This window comes from Urocitellus parryii, chromosome 6, assembly GCF_045843805.1.
Source record: "Urocitellus parryii isolate mUroPar1 chromosome 6, mUroPar1.hap1, whole genome shotgun sequence".
Taxonomy (NCBI): domain Eukaryota; kingdom Metazoa; phylum Chordata; class Mammalia; order Rodentia; family Sciuridae; genus Urocitellus; species Urocitellus parryii.
The window spans coordinates 177,104,595-177,124,997 of record NC_135536.1 but is presented as its reverse complement, the minus strand read 5'-3'; the positions used below and the strand labels follow the sequence as shown (position 1 = coordinate 177,124,997).

At 37.0% G+C, this 20,403-nt stretch overlaps 1 protein-coding gene across 2 annotated transcripts in view; it reads left to right on the top strand.

Moving 5' to 3' along the window:
• Positions 1–4,802: 4,802 nt before the first annotated feature.
• Positions 4,803–20,403, top strand: part of Trpc4ap (transient receptor potential cation channel subfamily C member 4 associated protein) — a 76,977-nt gene continuing 61,376 nt past the window's right edge. For both annotated transcript variants that reach the window (XM_026383239.2, XM_026383238.2), the window contains exon 1: positions 4,803–5,004. In XM_026383239.2, coding sequence (XP_026239024.1) covers positions 4,837–5,004 — 168 coding nt within the window. In that variant the 5' untranslated portion in view covers positions 4,803–4,836. The remainder of the gene's footprint in view (positions 5,005–20,403) is intronic.

The window sequence follows — 20,403 nt, the reverse complement described above, 5'->3', positions numbered from 1 at the left end:
ATTGTTAAGAAAATTGTTCTCTTTTAGTGCCTTCTGGAATGTTACATAATTTTTTCTTTAGCCATTATTGCCAGAATTCCTATCTTCATCCCAGAGCCAGTGAAGACAGAGATAAAACCAATCTACAGCTTCTGCAATAGCCATCACTGAACTGCTTGCAGAACTTCCCTGGACTATGTATCACTTGTATGCATTGTGAACTCACCTGTATGCATTGTGAACTATCTGTTGGTGCAGTGACTTGTGGTAGTGTTGGGGTATTTTTGCTGATGGTGTCATCGGTGGTACAATTTTTCCAAAAGGAGCCGTCAATTGGCTTGGTGTATCTTCCTCCCTTCTGCTTGTCATGGTCGTTCAGCTAAAATTTGGGGGCCAACAGAGGTGAGGCAAAGAACTTCACCCCCCCCCCACTGGTACAAAGACCTATCCACAGGTGTGGCTGTATGCTGAACTGGTAGTCAATAACGGGTAAGATCCAATTGCAATGGTACCAACCTAAGACAGGAGGCTGATGCCTTGAGGTCAGCTCATCCGATTACGGGTAAGGACCATATGTAGTATTGGACAACCTAAGGCAGGCACGGTCCCTAAGCCACATGCTTGTTGTTTAAACAGAGAGGGGGAGATGTTGAGACACAGCCAAAGGGGCCCCAGCAAACTTCCAGCTGCCAGCAAACTTCCAGCTGCCAGCTGATGATTGGCTCACAGCGGCCCCAGCAACTTCTAGCTGATTGGCTCCTCTGCGGTGATGCTCATTGGGCTGTTTCCCCGCCCTTTCAGACTCCGGAGCTGCTCATTGGGAGACTTTTTTGGCTCCGCCCACATGACCCAGCCAATCGGCCTCAAGAGCAGGAGGAGTGGGAGAGGTTGAGAGGCTTGGGAGAAGCTGGTGGTGGCAGTTGGGCTCTGAGGGTTTTTCCTAAGGAGCTGTGTGGTGCGGTGTGTGGTTCTAAAAATAAAGTTCGTTTCTTTTGACAAGTGGCTCCTGAATTGTGCCCAGCCAGACTGTGGCAGAGAAGGTTAGAGAAAATAAAGATCAGAGAGGAGAAGATCTGGGAAAAGGTTAGGGAAAAGAAGATCAGGAAGGAGAAAGGGAGAAGAAAGTTGCGTAAAAGAAAAAATCATTTAAGTTTCAAAGCACAAGGGATATTGTCAAAGCATTAAGTGAACCCCTGTTACAAAACCTCTGACTTCATTCTTACTTTTTTGAGATTGTTTTGCCTATTTGGGTTCTTTGAGACCCCAAATTAGGATTGTTTTTTGTTTCTACAAAAAAAAAATGCCATTGGGATTTTCATAGGTATTTTTTTGAATCTGTAGGTTATTTTGTGTTAATGGACATTTTAACAACATTAAGTCTTCCAATCCATGAGCACAAAATGTCTTTCCATTTATTTGTATCTTCTTTAATTTCTTCTAGCAATGTTTTGTTTTGCAGTGTATAAGCCTTTTACTTCCTTGGTTATGTTTATTCCTAAGAATTTTATCCTTTTTTTGAAGCTGTTGTATATGGGCTGATTTTCTCCAATTTGTATGTTGTTTATGTATCCTGTAACTTTGCTGAAATTATGACTCGATTCATATCGCTAAACAATTGCTTTCTAGAAATGTGTATCAATTTATGTTCTCACCACCATTATTCTACTATTGGTAAAATGAGAAGGGTTATCTTTTTCCACATATACTGGCCATTTTCCCTCTGTGAATTGCCTGTTCCTATCTGCCTCTTGTGTTGTTTGGCTTATCTTTTTAATTATGTAAGTGCATGCATCTGTTCATTAACCCATTGGTACCATTAATAAATACTTATCACCTACCATGTGCCAGGCACTGTTGTGGGTGCTGAGAATGGATGTAGCAAAGAACAAAACATTGAAATTATACTTTAGTCCAGGGGGATGGGTGCAGAGAGTAATCAAATATATATTTCAGGTGGAGACAGGTGCAATTTTTTTAAAAGCAGCTAATAAGATGAAAAGTGTAAGAGATGCTACTTTACATAGATGCTCAGGGCAGATCTGTCTTTGAGCAGAGAACTGGGGATGAGAAAGCAAGCCATTCAAAAAGCTACCTGGGGTTGAGAACTTCAGACAAAAAGAACAGTAAATTCTTCATAAATTCTGGAGATATTATATAAGATCCTCTGGATGGCCATTTTAAGGAAAAAGTTTTGCTTTCCTGCCCAAGGGCATTTCTGAGAAAGGCTCATCACTCCCTCATACCAACCCAACCCTTAAGCATCTGCATTAGGACCTGCTAGTCTCTGATTCCTGAGCCTCCCCCATGAAAGTCCCAGGACTCAAGCCTATTTTGCCTCTCTCTCCTACAGAGAGATGGCCTTTATTGTCAGTTCCGACAAATAAACTCTCATGTGTATCTCTGCCAGGTCTCTGGTCTTTCATTTCTCTCTTACTGTCTCTCATTCCTAGGTTTCCCTTCATTAACTTTTCCTCAGAATATTATGTGCCTTCTATGGATTGTTCATGCTGTCTTGTACAGATTATCCTGTTGATAAAGTCAATTTTATTATTAATCTTTTATTCCTGGTTCTAGATTTTATAATTAAGAATTCCTTCTCTTTCATGTACGGTGGTATATGCCTATAATTCCAACGACTTGAAAGGCTGAGGCAGGAGGATTGCAGATTTGAGGCCAGCTTCAGCAATTTAGTGAAGACCTAAAGCAACTTAGGTAAACTCTGTCTCAAAATAAAAAATAAAAGGGCTGAGGTTTAATTCCTAGTACCCAAAATGAAAACAAACAAAAAAACCCCAAAACTTTTCTACCCCCAGATCATAATAATATTCTCCTATATTTCACTTCTGTTATTTTTACATTTTTAAAACAGATTTATTATAGTTTGAATATATCATAATATTCATTCATTTTGAGTATAAGATCCAGTGATTTTTAGTAAATTTATGGAGTTGTACTTGAAAGGAAAGTGACCACAACACTCAGAGCGACCAAGAGATCTTTATTGCAGCAGTGAGAAACAGGAGAAAAGAGAGAGAGCAAAAGGGGGGGGGAGCAGAGCAAAAGCAAGAGAGAGGGGCCCTGAAGGAGGGAGTTTTTATAGCCAAAATCTAGTGGGGTCTCTGGATCTGCAAGCTGCCTTGTTGGCGTACAGTGATTGGATCATATAGTAGTTGCTAAGTGTGTCATCTTCTGCCTTCAGGCAGATGGGGCAGGGATTAGATGTGGGTTTCTGTTGCACCAGATGGGTGGGGTTGAGTGTTCAGCCTTGATGCATATAGGTGATAAAGGACCACACAGAGGGGGGTTTGAGTGTGCAGATTATCCCACAGCTAACATTCCTTCAGCCCACCCTGCAGACAACTTAGTTCAGCCTGTCCGGCACCTAACAGTACTACCATCATTACAGTCCATTTTTAGGACTACACTTTGATTTTTGTTATGTTTAGCTTTTAATATGTCTGATTCATTCTAGCTTTTAGTATGAAGTTAGAGACCTAACATCAATCATCATCATCATCATCATTATCATCATGGTTATTTATTAGAGACCTAACATTATTAGTTTTTCCCTTCTCATTGATTTGAAATATTTTCTTTACCACATGCTAAACTTCCATGTATGTGGATATCTTTTTCTGGTCTCCCTCTTCTAAGGATTTTCCAGGGTTTTATTTGGTTAGTAAAGATTTCAGAATTGGGGGATTTCACATAAAAGCCAGATTTTTATTTTTATTTTTTTACTTTTTTGGAAAAACCAGATGATCCAGCATCAAAATGTTGGAGGTGAGTAGAGACCACACTTTTTAAATAGGGCATGAAGATGATAACCATAGTCTCTATTTGTCCCCGATAGTGGCCTATTCTTCAAAGTGTTCACTTAGTAGCGAGTCATATCCTAATTCATCACACTTGACACTCCTCTTTCATGAATCGCAAGATTGCCTTCTAGCAAAGAAAAAGGGGAGGAGTCAATGCCAACCTTCTACAAAAATATGTCAAAAGATTGAGTATATGGGCTCAGAGTAGAGAGAGCATGCTGATGGGGAGAAACTAGGACAGAGTTTTATCTGACAGCTGGTGTAACAATTTACTAATCTTTTCCTTTACCACTTAACTTCATAACAATCTATCCAGTTACCTTGTCCAGTTTGTTATTTTACATTTAATTATGTGTGGATTTGCTGTCATCCGCTATACCTCCAAACATCCGATGTACATCCCAAACAGGGTCCTAGGCATTCTGCTTCAATCTACACTCCTGACCCCAGCGACCCATCGAGTGCCACGTACACAGTTCAGCCTGCTCTGCACCTAACAGTACTACCATCATTACAATCCAGTTTACAGGCCCCTTAGGAAATACTGACTGGCTGATCTGGTCCCAACAACCAAAGATTGAACGGACTAACGAGGAAATTGAGGTGGCAGGTGCAGAATGCCGTGACTTGGTGGAGGTCGGTGGCGAGGCTGACGCAGAGGGAAGGAGGCAGGAATTAAACTTGAGGGCTTAATTCCCGGCCTGTAGTTCAGGATATTTTACTGGCCAGTTTACCGCATCTTCTCCAAATGGGAGAGTGCCCACGCAGGGACTTGTCTTCGACTTGAAAGAACCTCCCGGAAATGCTGATCGTACGGCCCTGAAAACTGAAAGTGCAGGAAACACCGAATCTCTGTCACCTGCTCCGCCTCAGAGCGGGACTACACTTCCCAGCAACACATGGGGCACGCACGGACACTGCCACGCGGCTTGTGCCTCCGCCGTCAGCCCACTGGGGGCGCTGCGGGAGCCCTCCGCCGCCCCGTAGAAATCTACGCGGCCCCGGGGCCGCTTGCTTCCTGTTTGTCCGACGAGGAGACATGGCGGCTGCGCCCGCGGCGGCTGGGGCTGGGGCCGGCCGGGGGAGACGGTCGGCAGCAACAGTGGCGGCATGGGGCGGATGGGGCGGCCGGCCGCGGCCGGGTAACATTTTGCTGCAGCTGCGGCAGGGCCAGCTGACCGGTCGGGGCCTGGTCCGGGCGGTGCAGGTACGAGGCCGGCCCGGAGGGGCGGGGCGGGGCGGACCAGGCGGGAGCTGGCTGGGGGCCGGGGAAGAGGCCTTTCCAGGCCGCTGCTGGACGGGCCGTACCCTTCCAGGCTGACCGCAGGGCCTCCCCGTGGGCTGCCTGGACGCTGTCAGCCGCGGTGGGGCCGTGGGCAGCTGCCAAGTAGAGGCCCCCCGACAGGGGCTGAGCGGGACTGGGCTGTTGTGGGCTTTGATGGCGTGTACAAGCCTTGGGCCCAGTTTCTGGATCCTCCCTTCCCTGCGCCACGTCTACATGTCTGGGGGACCCTAGCGAGTTTGCTTTATCCTCCGTGGGCCTTGAGTTTCTAACCAGTGAATTGGGCGGGGGTCCTCATTGCAGCCCTGAAAACGGTTCCCAAGCGTATCATAAATGTCATTTTCTCAGAGAGGCCTTTCCTTGACATTCCTCCTTCCCTCTTTCTAAAGTAGGTCCCCATTGTTAGTCTGTCAAAGCCCCGAATTGGTTTCATTCACATTAGTTTCTTCGCGTGTAATTACATATTTCTTTGTTGTCTGCCCTTTTCTCGTCTGTCTCCACATTAGGCTGAGCTCCAACGGGTGCAGAGACTGTTTTGCCATTGTAGAGCTTCATGGTGTTACAGCAAGGACTCAAGTCAGGCCAGGGTTCAAAGCGCTGCTCTCTTGTTTGCTTGTGCAGTCACCATCACGTGCCTCAGTTTCCTCATTTGTAAGATGAAGATGAGAATTAGTAACCTGCCTTTTAAGTTTGTGAAGATCAAAGGAAACAATTGTTAAAATGTTAACACATTTCTGGTGCATAGTAAGGATTCAAGGTTTATCAATGAATGTTATACTTAAGGTCTGGCTTGTAATAGGTGCCCAATATATGTTAAATGTTTTTTGATGAGTGTGGGACACTATTTTAGCAAAAAGCAGGATGGCTAAGACCTATTCCCTCTTCATCAAGCTTCATGGTCCGGGAACTATCCTTGCAAACACACCTGTAAAACATTAGCATAATTTAAAGAAAGCTTTTGCATAAAGTTTTGAAGGATACAAGAAACTAATCGTGTGGTTTGTGGAACAAGGGTAGGAAGTGGGTGAATAGAGGAGAGAATAGGAGTGAGACTTTTCACAGTACAACTTTGTTTAAAATTTAATTTTCAACCAGTTAAATATTACGCAGAAGACTAAAAAGAGAGTAAAATAAATGAAGGTGGTCTATGTGGAGGATTGCAGATGAAGAAGCAGTTCTGAGTGAGCCATATTTTCCTGGACATCAGACAACCATAGATGAGCAACCTTTTTTCCTCTTACATTCTTTTCTGTCTGCCTTAAGATCATGGAAATACTTGCTCTGTCCTATAAGCCAGAATACCTTATTGAGCTGGGTATGTAGAGACAGGCAGAAAGGGGTAGGGGTAACTGTCCCTTAGTAAGCACATACGTTATGAGGTGTACAATATCTTTAATCCTTGATCTTTTGAGCTATGTGTCAGACTTATCTCTTAATACAGATGAGGAATCTGAGGCTCAGAAAGATTAGGTAATATGATTTTAAACACCTATCTGGATAATCTGTGTTCTAAAAACAATAAGGAGCCATAGAAGTTCTTTAGCATGATGAGTGAGGCAATTTAGAAAGTTAATTAGTTTCCAGTACTGGAAAGATTTTAGAATGGGAGGAAACTAGAGAATCTCACCTGATTAGAAAGCTACTGGAATATTCTCTAGCCCGATTTAGGCTGCTTATTTTGATTATTGATAGTTGTATACAGGTGTGGGAGCTATTGCAGAGGTTGAGATAGGAACTCTTGCCCAGAAGTACAGTGAAGATAAAGTGGAAACCTTCATCTTTAATATATTTTCTTTCTTAGTAACTTTCTTTGATCACAGCTTCTCCTCTCTTATTGTGCAGAATAAATTATTAACCATATTTCCATAGCACAGTGAACATATCCATTATGACGTGGTATAGTGGCAAAACAACAGGTCTTAAAAAATTTTTTAAATTGTGATAAAAATATATATAACATGAAGTTTACCATCATAACCATTTAGTAAATGTACAATTCAGTAATGTTAAGTGCTTTCACTTGTGCAGCAGATCTTCAGAACTTTTTCATCTTGTAAATTTGAAACTGTGTACCAACTGAACAACTCCCTGTTTCCCTTCCTCTTGTCCCCGGTAGTCACCTTTCTGTGTGAGTTTGACTACTATTATGTAATGTAATAACCTCATATAAATGGAATCATGCAGGCTTTTTGTGATTGATTTATTTCACTTAGCATAATATCCTTAAAGTTCATCTGTATTGTAGCATGTGATGGAATTTCCCTAGAAAAAAATTTAGGTTTTGAAGTAAAATGTACCTGAATTGAATCCTAGTTCTATAACTTACTAGTTAAGTGACTGAGGTTATTATTTAATCTCTCAGAACCTTATTTCTAAAATGGTGATAACAATGTCTACCTCCTTAAGTTGTTCGGAGAATTAAGTGAAATAATATGTCTAAAATGCTTATATATAATATATCCATATTATATAATGGATATGTTCACTGTGCTATGGCACATATTAGATATTTAGTAAAAAGTTGCTCTCAGCTAGTAGTTATGAAATTGATATTCTTCATGGAGTGTGTCTTATTTTTTCTTGGTATCTGCAGTGCCTGAAACCATGCCAGGCACTTGATACTAAGGACTCAGGAAATGGTTTGAATTTAAATACTTTATTCTCAGTCCTGTGTGCTTCTGTTCTTATTTCTCAGCAATCCCATGACCTTAAAGGGTTCCAGAGTCAGATTGCCTAGCTTGAAACCTGGCTCTGGTTCATACTTGATTGTCTTTAGACAGGTTATCTAATATCTTTATGCCTCACTTTCTTTACTATTAAAGTAGGGATAATAGGACCTAACCTCCTGAGGTTGTGGTGAAAGCCAAATGAATTTAAACATATAAAGCACTTAAAATAGTGACCAAAATGTATTACACACTATAAAGGTTAGCCTGTGTTGTTATTAATACTCTATATTTTGATGGATCTGAAGTCTGTATTTTCATTCTTGATTTCTCCATTTAGCTCCAGATGGATAGGTGTATCCAGCTGCCTGCTTAGTATTTCCACATAGATGTCTAATTGGCAACCCAGTCAGATTTTGAAAACCAAATTCTGCTTCTTTTTCTACCAAATGTGATCATCCACATCTCCCTAAATGAGATGTAAGGGAAGCCTGGGAGAAGACTACAGGCCACATGATTTAGAATGAACCTGTCCTACTTGAATTTTAGTTGGCAGTATTTTCTTCCCTTTTCTGTTCTGCCATTTGTCAAGGTAATAAAATATGTGGGTATGCTTTAGTCTTTACTGAGCCCTTCTACATTCATCACATATTTGATCCTTAAAATAATTCATATTTTATAAATCCCTTGCTTAAAACACTCCAGCCACATCCCATTGTAGTTAGAATCAAATCCCGATTCCTTACCACGTGTGTACAAGGCCCTATGTGATCACTAGGAGTTGAGGGAAAGGATAGGCTAGGTAAAACCTGTGCACAAGGGCAGTGCAGCTCACAGTACAGGTCCTGACCCACAATCCCTAGACACTTTTCAGTTTGGCAGTCTAGTGACAGACTAGATTATGGGATCCTCTTTCTGTTTCCTAAATGCCAATTTGCCTTTTATGATTATTGGTATATCTACCTCTGAGCTACATCTCCAACCCCACTTTTTTTTTTTTATTTTAATGACACTTCAATAAGCACTAATTGTTTTAGGCTTATTCTAAGCAGTTCTGTTTATAAAACCTAAGGGTTTAAGTCAAACTTCCCTTGCCTGTCAAGGGTAATTTGATACTGAAAAACCCTTGGATAGGATAAATTCTCACATAAAAGCTATTTCTTTGTAGTCACAAGCTCTAAAATGCACTCCTAATTATATTTAAACAACAGACACCATTAAAATATATTCAGTGGTTAACATTTGTTGTCAGAATAACATAAGATAATTAATCTTTGTTAATAATCCTTTAAGATGTCTGTTTACTTGGACTTAACTTGGCATTTTGAGACACTAGATACACTTAGGTTTAAACAAATAAGATATACATTTGATTTTATGGAAGTCATCCTTTAATTATTTAAAAAGAAAAGCAGTAAAGACAAAATACATAATTAAACTAAATGTCTGAAGATGTTACATTGGCTGAACCAGTTGACAGCTTAGGGTGCTTGATGTAAGAGATTATCTCTACTGTAAACTGTCAAACCACAAGTATTCTAAGAGAAAAACTCATGTGACACCTGCCAATAATTCAGCTGTGAAGATGACTGGAAGGTGACTTTTTTCATCACAGTGCTCTGCTGTTCACAAGGAAAGCAAAATCCTAATGATTATTTTAAAATGAGAGTAAATGCCTTGTAAGACAGTGTAGCGGTAGTAACAAATTCTTTGTAAAGTTGAGTATTTGGGCTGTGATGGGATCTTTGGGTATCATGAGGCTTGTAACAAAAAACAACAGTGGCTTACCCCAGTCTGTACCTCCAAGTTTCATACTTCTGAGGCAACTACTATTCATGCTGTAACTATTTTGCAAGAAAGCCAAAAAGCTAGTATTTCTTTTTTAATATTTTTAGTTTTAGATGGACACAATACCTTTATTTAATTTAATTATATGTGGTGCTGAGGATTGAACCCAGTGCCTCACACATGCTAGGCAAGCACTCTACCACTGAGTCACAACACCAGCCTAAGGCCTAGTATTTCTAAACAACATGCTTTTAGAGCTATTTCTTGACATTTTAATTTGCTATTATCTATTTCTTCCTCCTGTAAAAGATTAGGATTTAATTTATAACACTTTATGCCATCTTATTTGTGCTGATATTGGACATTGTGCAGATATAATTACTGTTTAACACAAAGCCATATACGTGAAACAATTGTATTGGTTTTGTTTTATATAATTTTAAATTGAAGTATACTCATAGTAAAACTCTTTTTTTGTTTTTTTGGTGCTGTGGATTGAACCCAGGGCTTTGCATATATATTAAGCATACACTCTACCACTGAGCTACATCCCCATTCACATTCACCTGTTTTAGTATATAGTTTTGATAAATGGATATAGTCATGTGATCACCACTACATTTATAGAAAATTCCCTTGTAGTTGTGAGCCCTTTTCCAAAACTACTCATCTGTTTTCTTTCTATTTTTTTTTTGCCCTTTTCCAGACTGTTGTAAAAATGGAATCATACCTTTTAAATACATATGCACATGTACCATGTGTAACCTTTTGAGAGTGACTTCTTTCACTAGCATAGATTTGCATCTGTTTAAAATTCGTTTTGTTTTCTATATACTCATAATTTATTCCCAAATTCTAAGACTCACTTTTTTTTTTTTTTTAATTCTTCATCTTCCTCTTACTGGCAAGAGTTTGGATTGGTAATTTACTACATGTACTATACAACTGAGCTCTTGGGACTTCATCAAATTCAGAGTGCTTTATTTGCTTTTCTCATGTTATAAACTGATTCCTAAATTCTGTGCCTTTTCTTGGAGCATATTCTCTAGTAGCCTCCCAAGAAAGAGGGTAAGGGAGGTAATTTTTTTAAGCTTGCATATTTGAAAATGTCTTTTATTCTGACTTTTGCGTATTTAGTTTAGCTAGGTAAAGAATTCTGGGCTAGTAGTTATTTTCTCTTAAATTTTAAATGGTATTGTTCCATTGTTTTGAAAAAATATTCTTTCAATCTATATTGTTGGTTATATTCATCTGTGAAGTTGGTGAAGCTGTAGTTCATTCATTTTCATTGAGATGCCACAATTCTTTCTACTTTTGAGAAGTATTCAGAATCCTTCTAGTTTGGGGCTATTATGAATAATGCTGATGTGAACATTATTGTTCATGTAGTTAGTACATGTATGCACAATTTGTACATGTATGTACAAATTCTACTTCTAAATATGGTAGAATTGCTGAGTTGTAGGATATGCATATGTTCAGCATAAGTGGCTATTATGAGGGTTTCCCAAGTGGTTGTACTAATTTACACTTCCACCAGTTGCGGGTGTGAGTTCCATGTTCTCAGTAACCTATGGCAATATAAGTTATAACCTGTGTGTCAGTCTTTTAAATTTTACTCTTACAGAGTGTAATAGTATATCTTGTGTGTGTGTGTGTGTGTGTGTGTGTGTGTGTTGCTGGGGATTGAACCCAGGACTTTGTGCAGGCAAGGTAAGCACTCTACCAACTGAGATATATCCCCAGCCCTCATTATGGTTTTAATTTGTATTTCCATGATGACTTAATGAAGTTGAGCACTTTTCAGCATTATTGGCCATTTGGACATCCCCTTTTGCGAATTGTTTTCAAATCTTTTGCACTTTTTTCTGTAGCATCTTTTAAAATTGATTGGAAGCCCTTTTTTTGAAGTTTTTGTTGTGTTTTATTTTGTTTTTGCTGTGCTGGGAATTGAACCCAAGCCCTGTACTTCCTATGCAAGCACTCTACCACTAAGCTACATCCTCAGTCCTTTTTTGAAGTTCTTCAGATTTTCTGGATATTAGCCCTTTGTAGTGAAGTTTTGTAGATAATTTTTCTCATTCTGTGGCTCACCTTTTTAATCTCTAATAAGATCTCTATATGCATAGAAGTACTTCATTTTACTACAATTCATTGTGTCACTTTTACTTTGTGGTTAATGATTTTTGTATCCTGTTTAAGAATCTTTGCCTACTCTAAGGACATGAAATACTCTGTGTTTCTTCTAGAAACATTATGGATTTCCTTTTACATTTCGATATACATTCTGCTAAGAATTGATTTAGGGGTATGTTGTGAGGTTTTCCATATAGACATTCAGTTTGATCCATCATTGTTTATTGCAGTGTACCCCAGTCTGCTCTGTAGTGCCACCTTTGTTATCAGTCAGGTGTATGTGCATATTTCTGTTCCATGTCAGTTGTGTTCTGCTAGTCTTATTTATCCTTGTGCTGGTATTAATGTTGTCTTATATTCTGTAACTTTATATATGTTGGTTTTGGGTAGAGTATATGAAATAGGAATATGTTTTTCAGCTTAGTTATAGTCAAGATTGTCTTGGCTCTTCTTGACTCCCCTTTACCATTTTTATACCCATTTTAGAATGAATTAGTATATTTTTACAACTAAATTTTGATTGGGATTGCATTCAGTCTTAATGCCTTCATTCTCTCTCTTCTCTTTCTTTGATTTGGTCTTCTTTAATTTCTGTTGATATTTATAGTTTCTGTATGGCAGTCCTGTTTAACTTTGCCAAGTTTATTCCTTGGCATTTGACTTTTTTTAATGATGCTGTAGTGTTTTGAAATTGTACTTTAAAACTGTAGCTATAATATAAATTAAGATTGTTTTATATTGATCATAATTTGATAATTTATCTTTTAGATTTGAATTATATGTGTATAGAGTCATGTTGAATATTATATCTGCAATTGAAACTTTTATTTTATCCTTTCTAATTTAGCATCTTATGTTGCTTTATCCTGCCTTACTCTACTGCCTAAAACCTTCAGTAGAATGAATAGAAGTGGCATGTTCTGATGTAAGAGGGGGAAAAAAAAGCCTTACTCATTTCACCATTAGGTATATTTGCAGTAAGTTTTTTGCAGACACCTATTATTTGAAATTCATTTTTTAATTAATGAGTTTTATTATGAATGGCTATTGAATTATATCAAAGTGCTTTTTCTGTATCTATCAATATGCTCATATAATTATTCTTTGTTATTAATGTGGTAAATTACATTGAATAAAACTTTCAGCTATTAAACCAACTTTTTTTGTTGTTGTTTTTTGTACCAGGGATTGAACTCAGAGGCACTCAGTTCATCCCTAGTCCTATTTTGTATTTTATTTAGAGACAGGGTTTCACTGAGTTGCTTAGTGCCTTGTTTTTGCTGAGGCTGGCTTTGAACTTGGGATCATCCTGCCTCAGCCTTCTGAGCTTGTGGGATTACAAGCATGCCCCATCATGCCTGGCTTAAACTAACTTTTAATTTCTGATGCAGATTTCTATCCTTTTGCTAAATTTGATTCCCTACTTTTTAAATTAGTCTTTTTTCCCCTTTTATATTCATGAGTGAAACTAGAATACAATTTTCCTTTGGAGGGGTTTTGGTATCAGGTTTTAATTTTATTTTCTACTTAGTTGTATGGTATCAGGTTTATAATAGTCACTGAACATGGATTTACTTGCACCCCATGAGGTTTGTTTGTTTTTTTAAAGTTCTAGGTGGACACACTACTTTGATTTATTTATTTATTTTTATGAGCTACCACTGAGCTACAATCCTAGTCCCCACCCCATGAGTTTTGATATATGATATTTTCATGATCTTTCATTTCAGGATATTTTCAGATTTCCACTTAGATTTCTTCTTTTATCTATGCTTTTTTTCTTTTTAGTAATATAGTTTTTTTTTTAAATAATTTAGTTGTAGATAGACACAATACCTTTATTTTATTTATTTTTCTAGGTAGTGCTGAGGTTCAAACCCAGTGCCTCACATGTGACTAGGCAAGCACTCTATCACTGAGCTACAACTCCAGCCCAATAATAGCTTAGTTCTTGGGCTGGGGTTGTGGCTCAGTGGCAGAGTGCTTGCCTAAATGTGTGAGGCACTGTGTTCGATCCTCAGCATCACATTAAAATAAATAAATATAATAAAGACATTGTATCCATGTATAGCTAAAAAATTTTTTAAAAATAATAGTATAGTTCTCAATTTCCAAATATGGGGATTTTTTAGTTATCTTTTTCTTAACAGATTTTAGGTTAATCGCTCTGTGATCAGAGAACTTAGTCTGTATCTCAGTTCATTTAAGTGTGTTGCCATTTGCTCTGTGGCCTAACAACTGGTCATTTTGTAAATGTTCTTTGGTGTAAAGAATGTGTAGAGAGCAAATAATAGATGCAGTGCTATAGGGATTCAATTTTATTTGTGTTTAACTGTTTTATATTCTTATTAATTTTTGGTCTACCTGTATCAGTTTTGGAAAGATATATAATAATTTCCCACTGTAATTATGGATTTCCTTATTTCTCTTTTTACATGGTCAGTTTTTGCTTGTGTATGTTAAAACTTTTATTGTTACATTTAATGTTAGGACTATAATATCCAGATTGACTTTTTTATCCTTATGAAGTACCTACCTCTGGTAATGCTGTTTGCTTTGAGTCTCTTGCTGATTTTAATAATTATACCACCATTATTTTGATGTGGGTTTAGATGACATGTTTTTCCCATTATTTTACTTTTAGCTTTTCTGAAAGTATTTCCCTGGTAGGCAGCATAACACATTTTATTTTTAATTGGAACATTTAGTACATTTATACTTAATGTAATAACTGACATTTTAGGATTTAAATGTATTTATTTATGTGTTTGATTTTTTGATTTTTGAATGTCCTACATGTTTACATTTTTAAAGTTTTATTGAGACATAATTTAGGTGATCAGATTTACCCATTATAAATGTATTTGATGATTTTCAGCAAATTTATATGTATTTGATGATTTTCAGCAAATTTATAGTTATGCAGTTGTCACCACAATCCAGTTTAGATTGGATTTAGAACATTACTCTTACTCTAAAAAGTTAACTTATATCCATTATTTATTTAGTTTTTATGACAGCTTTATTGAGATATGACTCACATACTGTACACATCACCCACTTAATGTGTACAAGTCAGTGATTTTCACAGTTTATACAAAATTTATACAACTATTACTATAGCCAATTTTAGAACATTTCATCACTTCATAAAGAAACCCTGTACCCTGCAGCAGTTACTGCCCAATTCCTTCTTTTCTCTGGTCTTTGGCAATAACTAATCTATTTTGTGTCTCTGTAGATTTGTTTATTTTGGACATTTCATATTAAAAGAATCAAACCATGTGTCATCCTTTGTGATTGGCTTCTTTCATTTAACATTATGCTCTCAAGAGTATGTATTAGTATGTCATTCCTTTTTCTTGCTGAATAACATTCCATTGTATGAACATACAGTATTTATTCATATATCAGTTGATGGGCATTTGAGGTGTTTCTATTCTTGTTAAGATTAATGCTGGGTTGGGGTTGTGGCTGGGCAGTAGAGTGCTCACCTCTCACGTGCAAGGCCCTGGGTTTGATCCTCATCACCACATACAAATAAGTACATAAAATAAAGGTATTGTGTCAACTACAACTAAAAATAATATTTTAAAAAAAGATTAATGCTGTATTTGTGTGCGTTTGTTTTGTGTTTTCTTTCTCTTAGGAGTAGAATGGATGGATCATTTGATAACCCTCTGTTTAACTTTTGAGATCTGTCAAACTGTTTTTCAAACTGTCTGTACCATTTTATATTTCCACCTGCAGCATGTGAGGGTTCCACTTTCTCCATTCTCACAAACACTTCTAATTTTCTGTCTTTTTGATTATGCTCTCCTAATAGGTGTGAAGTGATATCTTATTGTGGATTTGATTGGATTTCTTCCGATGACTAATGATGTTGATCTTTGTTTTATGTGCTAACCAGCCATTCATATATCTTTTTTATGTTATTTTTTTAGTTGTAGTTGGTCTCAATATTTTTTATTTATTTATTTTTATGTGGTGTTGGGGATCGAACCCAGGACCTCGCCTGTGCTAGGCGAGCGCTCTACCGCTGAGCCACAACCCCAGTTGATTCATTCATATATCTTATTTGGATAAATGTCTATTCAGAGATTTGCCCCATTTTAAAAATTAGTCACAATTTCGCTAATAGATGGTTTATTCAATGTATCTTTTTCCTTCCTCCCTTCCTTCCCTCCCTCCCTCCCTCCCTCCCTCTCTCCCTCTCTCCTTCTTTCCTTCTCTCCCTCTTTCCCTCTCTCCCTTCCTTCTTTGTTTCTTTCTTTTGTACCAAGGATTAAAAAATAGGGCTGGAGATGTGCCCACTGAGCCACATCTCCAGCCCTATTTTGTATTTTATTTAGAGATAGGGTTTCACTTTAGTGCCTTGCTGTTGCTGAGGCTGGCTTTGAACTCAAGATCCTCCTGCCTCAGCCTCCGGAGTTGATGGGATTACAGGGTTGTGCCCTCAATGTATCTTTGTATGAGTTTGGTCGTTAGTGTCTTTCAAAGAATAATTCATTTAATTCAAGTAATAAAATTTTGAGGCATGTTCATAGTATTCCATGGGATCAGTAATAATGGCCCTATAAACATTTCTGATATTAGTAATTTGTATCTTTTTTTAAAAATTTTATTTGAAAGAGGGTCTTGCTAAGTTGCTGAGGCTGGCCTCAAACTTGTATTATTCCTGCCTAAGCCTCCTGAGTCACTGGGATTACAGGCTTGCACCTCCACACCTGGACCCTTTTCTTTCCCCCTTGACTAGACTGATTAGAGTTTATCAATTTTATTTATCTTTTCAGAGAGAGCTTTGGGTTTTGATAATGTTCTCTATTGATTTCCTGTTTTTGATATGAATGATTTCTGATCATTTTCTTTTTTTTTTCTACTTGATTTAGGCTTAAATTGCTTGTGGTTCTCTGGTTTACTAAGGTGGACGCTTAGGTTATTGACTATAGATATTTTTTATTTCCTAATGTGTTCATTGAATGGTATAATCTTCCCCTAAGCACTGCTTTTGCCTTAATCTCACAATTTTTAGTGAGTTGTATTTTCATTTTCATTTAGTTTAAAATATTTAAAAATTTCTCTTGAGATGTCTTTGACCCATATTTTATTTAGAAATGGATTGTTTCATGTCCAAATATTTTAGGATTTTCAACTCTTCTTCTGTTAATTGGTTTCTAGCTTAATTGCATTGTGGTTTGAGAACCTACTTTGCATAATTTCTAAATGAGAGAACATAACTTTGCATACTTTGTGGCCCAGAATGGGTCTAACTTGGTGACTCTTTGTGAGCTTGAGAATAATGTATATTCTGCTGTTGTTGGATGAAGTATTCTGTGAATGTCAATTAGATCCACTTGATTGATGGTGGTGGTGTTTATGTCAACCATATCCTTATTGATTTTCTGCCTGATAATCTGTGTATTTTTTTTTTTTTTAATACTGAGGATTGACTCAGAGGTAGTTTAACACTGAGCTATATCCCTAGCCCTTTAAATTTTTAATTTTGAGATGGGGTCTTGCTAAGTTGCTTAGGTCTTGCCAAATTGCTGAGACTGGCCTTTAACTCATGATCCTCATGCCTCATCCTTCCAAGTTGCTGGGATTACAGGTATGTGCCACAGAACTCAGTGATAGAGGGTTTTGAAGTCCATCTATAAAGATCTGTCAGTTTCTCTTGGCTATTTTTTTCAGTCTTTGCCTCACTTTTTTTTTTTTTTTTTTTGTAGTACTGGGGATTGAACCCAGGGGTGCTTTACCACTGAGCTATATCCCAAACCCTTTTTATTTTTTATTTTTGGGACAGGGTCTCACCAGGTTGTGGAAGCTGACCTCTCAGCCTTCTAAGTTGCTGGAATCACACTTGTGCCCCACTGTGCCCAGCTCCATTTCTTTACTTGTAATCTATCTATATCTTTATATTTAAAACTGGGTTTAGACAATATTAGTTCGGTCTTGTTTTCTTTTTTATCCACTCTGACTCGACTTTTAATTGGTGTAGGTGTTTATAGTGATTTGTGATATAGTTGGACAAATGTCTGTCATGTTAGTAACAGTTTTCTATTCATTATACTTGTTTCTTTTTTTTTTAACCTTCTCATCCTTTTCTGCCTTCTTTCTATTTAATTGAACACTTTATATGATTCCATTTTTAATGGTTACCCTGGAATTTGCAATATTTATTTACAGTGAATCTAAGTCCACTTTCAATAATGCTGTGCTGTTTTGTGGGATTCGAGTACCCTATTACAGAGTATTCCCAGTTCCTTCCTCTTACTACTTTTAAGATTTCTGTCACTCATTTCATTTCTCCAAATACTATAATTACCTATTGTCTTGTTATTTTTTAGAATGATTATTAGGTTTATTGAAAATAAAATGTTAAAGCTATTTTTATTTTATATTCATTTATTCCATCTTCAATATTCTGTATATATCTTGAGTTTCTAACCTATACCATTTCCCTTGCTCTAAAAAACTACTTCTTACATTTCTGGTAGAGTGGGTCTCCGGGTAAAAATTCTCTGAGTTTTCATTTATATAAGAAAGTTTTAATTTTCTTTGCTTTCAAAGGATCATTTCACTGGTTTCAGTGTTTTTTGGTGTGATTTTTTTTTCTCAGTGTTTTATATTTTACTCGATTCTTGGTTTGCATGGCTTTTTTCACTAAGCCCTAATAATTCTTACCCTAGATAAGCTCCCCACCATCTTTTAAGATTCATTTCTTTGTTGTTGCTGTTTGTTTTGCACTTTGAGTATGATATGTTTTCCTATCATAAAACCAAACCAAACCAAAATAAAACCAAAAAAACCCTTCTTGGGTTCTCCAAATTCCTGAATCTGTGGTTTGTTGTCATTAACTTTGGGAAATTCATAGCCATTATTTTTTCAGCCACTTCTCCTTTGTCTCTTTCTTCTTCAGGTGTTCCAGTTACATGTACACTACACCTTTTGTGATTGTCCCCCATTTCTTGGATATTCTGTTAAACTTTTTCATTTTATATTTCACTTTGGGAAGTTTCTATTGTCATATTTTCAAGTTCACTGATTATTATTTGGCAATATCCAGTACACTGATGAACCCATCAAAGGCAGTCTTCATTTCTATTATAGTGTTTTTTATTTCTAGTGCATTGTTTATTTTTAAAATTGTATTGTCTTTTTATTGTTGAGTTGCAGCAATTCTTTATATATTTTGGACACTAGATTCTTATCAGATAACTGGTTTACAAATACTTTTTACAATTTTTGTGGGTTGTCTTTTCACCCTCTTGGTACTATCCTTTGAGGTATTAAAGTTTTTACTTTTGATGAAGTCCAATTTATTTTTTCCTTTGGTTTCTCATGCTTTAGTGTCAACTAAGAAACTATTGCTTAATCCAACATGATGATAGTTTCGCATATTTTCTTCTAAAAGTTTTATGGTTTTAACTCTTACATTTAGATCCATGTTGAATTAATTTTTGTATATGAGATGAGGAAGGAGTCCATCTTCATTTCTTTGCTTTTGGAATATCCAGTTGCCCTATCAACATTTGTTGAAAAGGCTTGATATTCTTGATATTCTTGAAAAATCTTGATATTCTTGTCAAAAGTCAATTGATCTTAAGTGTAAGTTCCCCCACAGAAATGGGGTTCCCCTCGGTGGAGTGGACTGGTTGAGAAATAAAAGCTAGGAAAAATAGAATGATGAAAAAAACCACAGGGGGCTGGGGATGTGGCTCAAGCGGTAGCACGCTCGCCTGCCATGCGTGCGGCCCGGGTTCGATCCTCAGCACCACATACCAACAAAGATGTTGTGTCCGCTGAGAACTAAAAAATAAATAAAAAAAAAAAAAGAAAGAAAGAAAGAAAAAAACCACAAGACACAGAAAATATTTTCAGAAAGTCGAGGCAGGACCAGCAGATCATACCAATCAAATTTCTATATTAGAAAGGCAAAACGGAGCCCGTGCTTGCTTTATTTATATCGGAGAACATCAAAGGCCTTCCATAGGATGTCCTTCACCAAAAAAGATTATAGGTGGGCTGTCCAGTTCCCAATGGTTTATGCTGGAGCCGTTATGAGGGATCTTCCTGGTAGAGCAGAGATAAAGGTCATCTGCCTTGGGCAATCTATTGCATGGGAGAGCCACAGATATTTCCCAAGGTTAAACCTGAAATCTCTAGCTGCCATCCTGAGAGAAGACCCTCAAGTAATACACAGGTGGCTTCTTGCAGTGTTTTATTTTTAGAATCCCAGTGTTTTTTCCTCTGATCTGTATGTCTGTCCTTATGCCAGAGTCATTCAGTCTTGATTATTTTAGCCTTTTAGTGAATTTAGAAATTAGAAAGCATGATTCTTCAAACTTCAAGATTGTTTTGATTATTCTGAGTCCCTTGCATTTCTATCTGAATTTCAGGATTCACTTGTCATTTCTGCAGTGAAGCCAGCTGGGATTTTGGTTGGCATTACATTGAATCACTTAATGGTTATTGCCATTTTAGTAATATTAAGTCCTCCTATCCATGAACATGGGATGTCTCTTTTACTTATTTAATTTCTTTTAACAGTGTTTTATTTTCCTTATATCTTTTTTGTTAAATTTATTCCTAAATATTTTATTCATTTTGATGCTATTACAGATGAAATTGATATACAAAATCAAGTTGTCTGCAGATGGAGAGAGTTTTATTTTTTTCCTTTTTAATCTTGATGCCTTTTATTTCTCTTTTTTAAAATTTGTTCTAAATACTT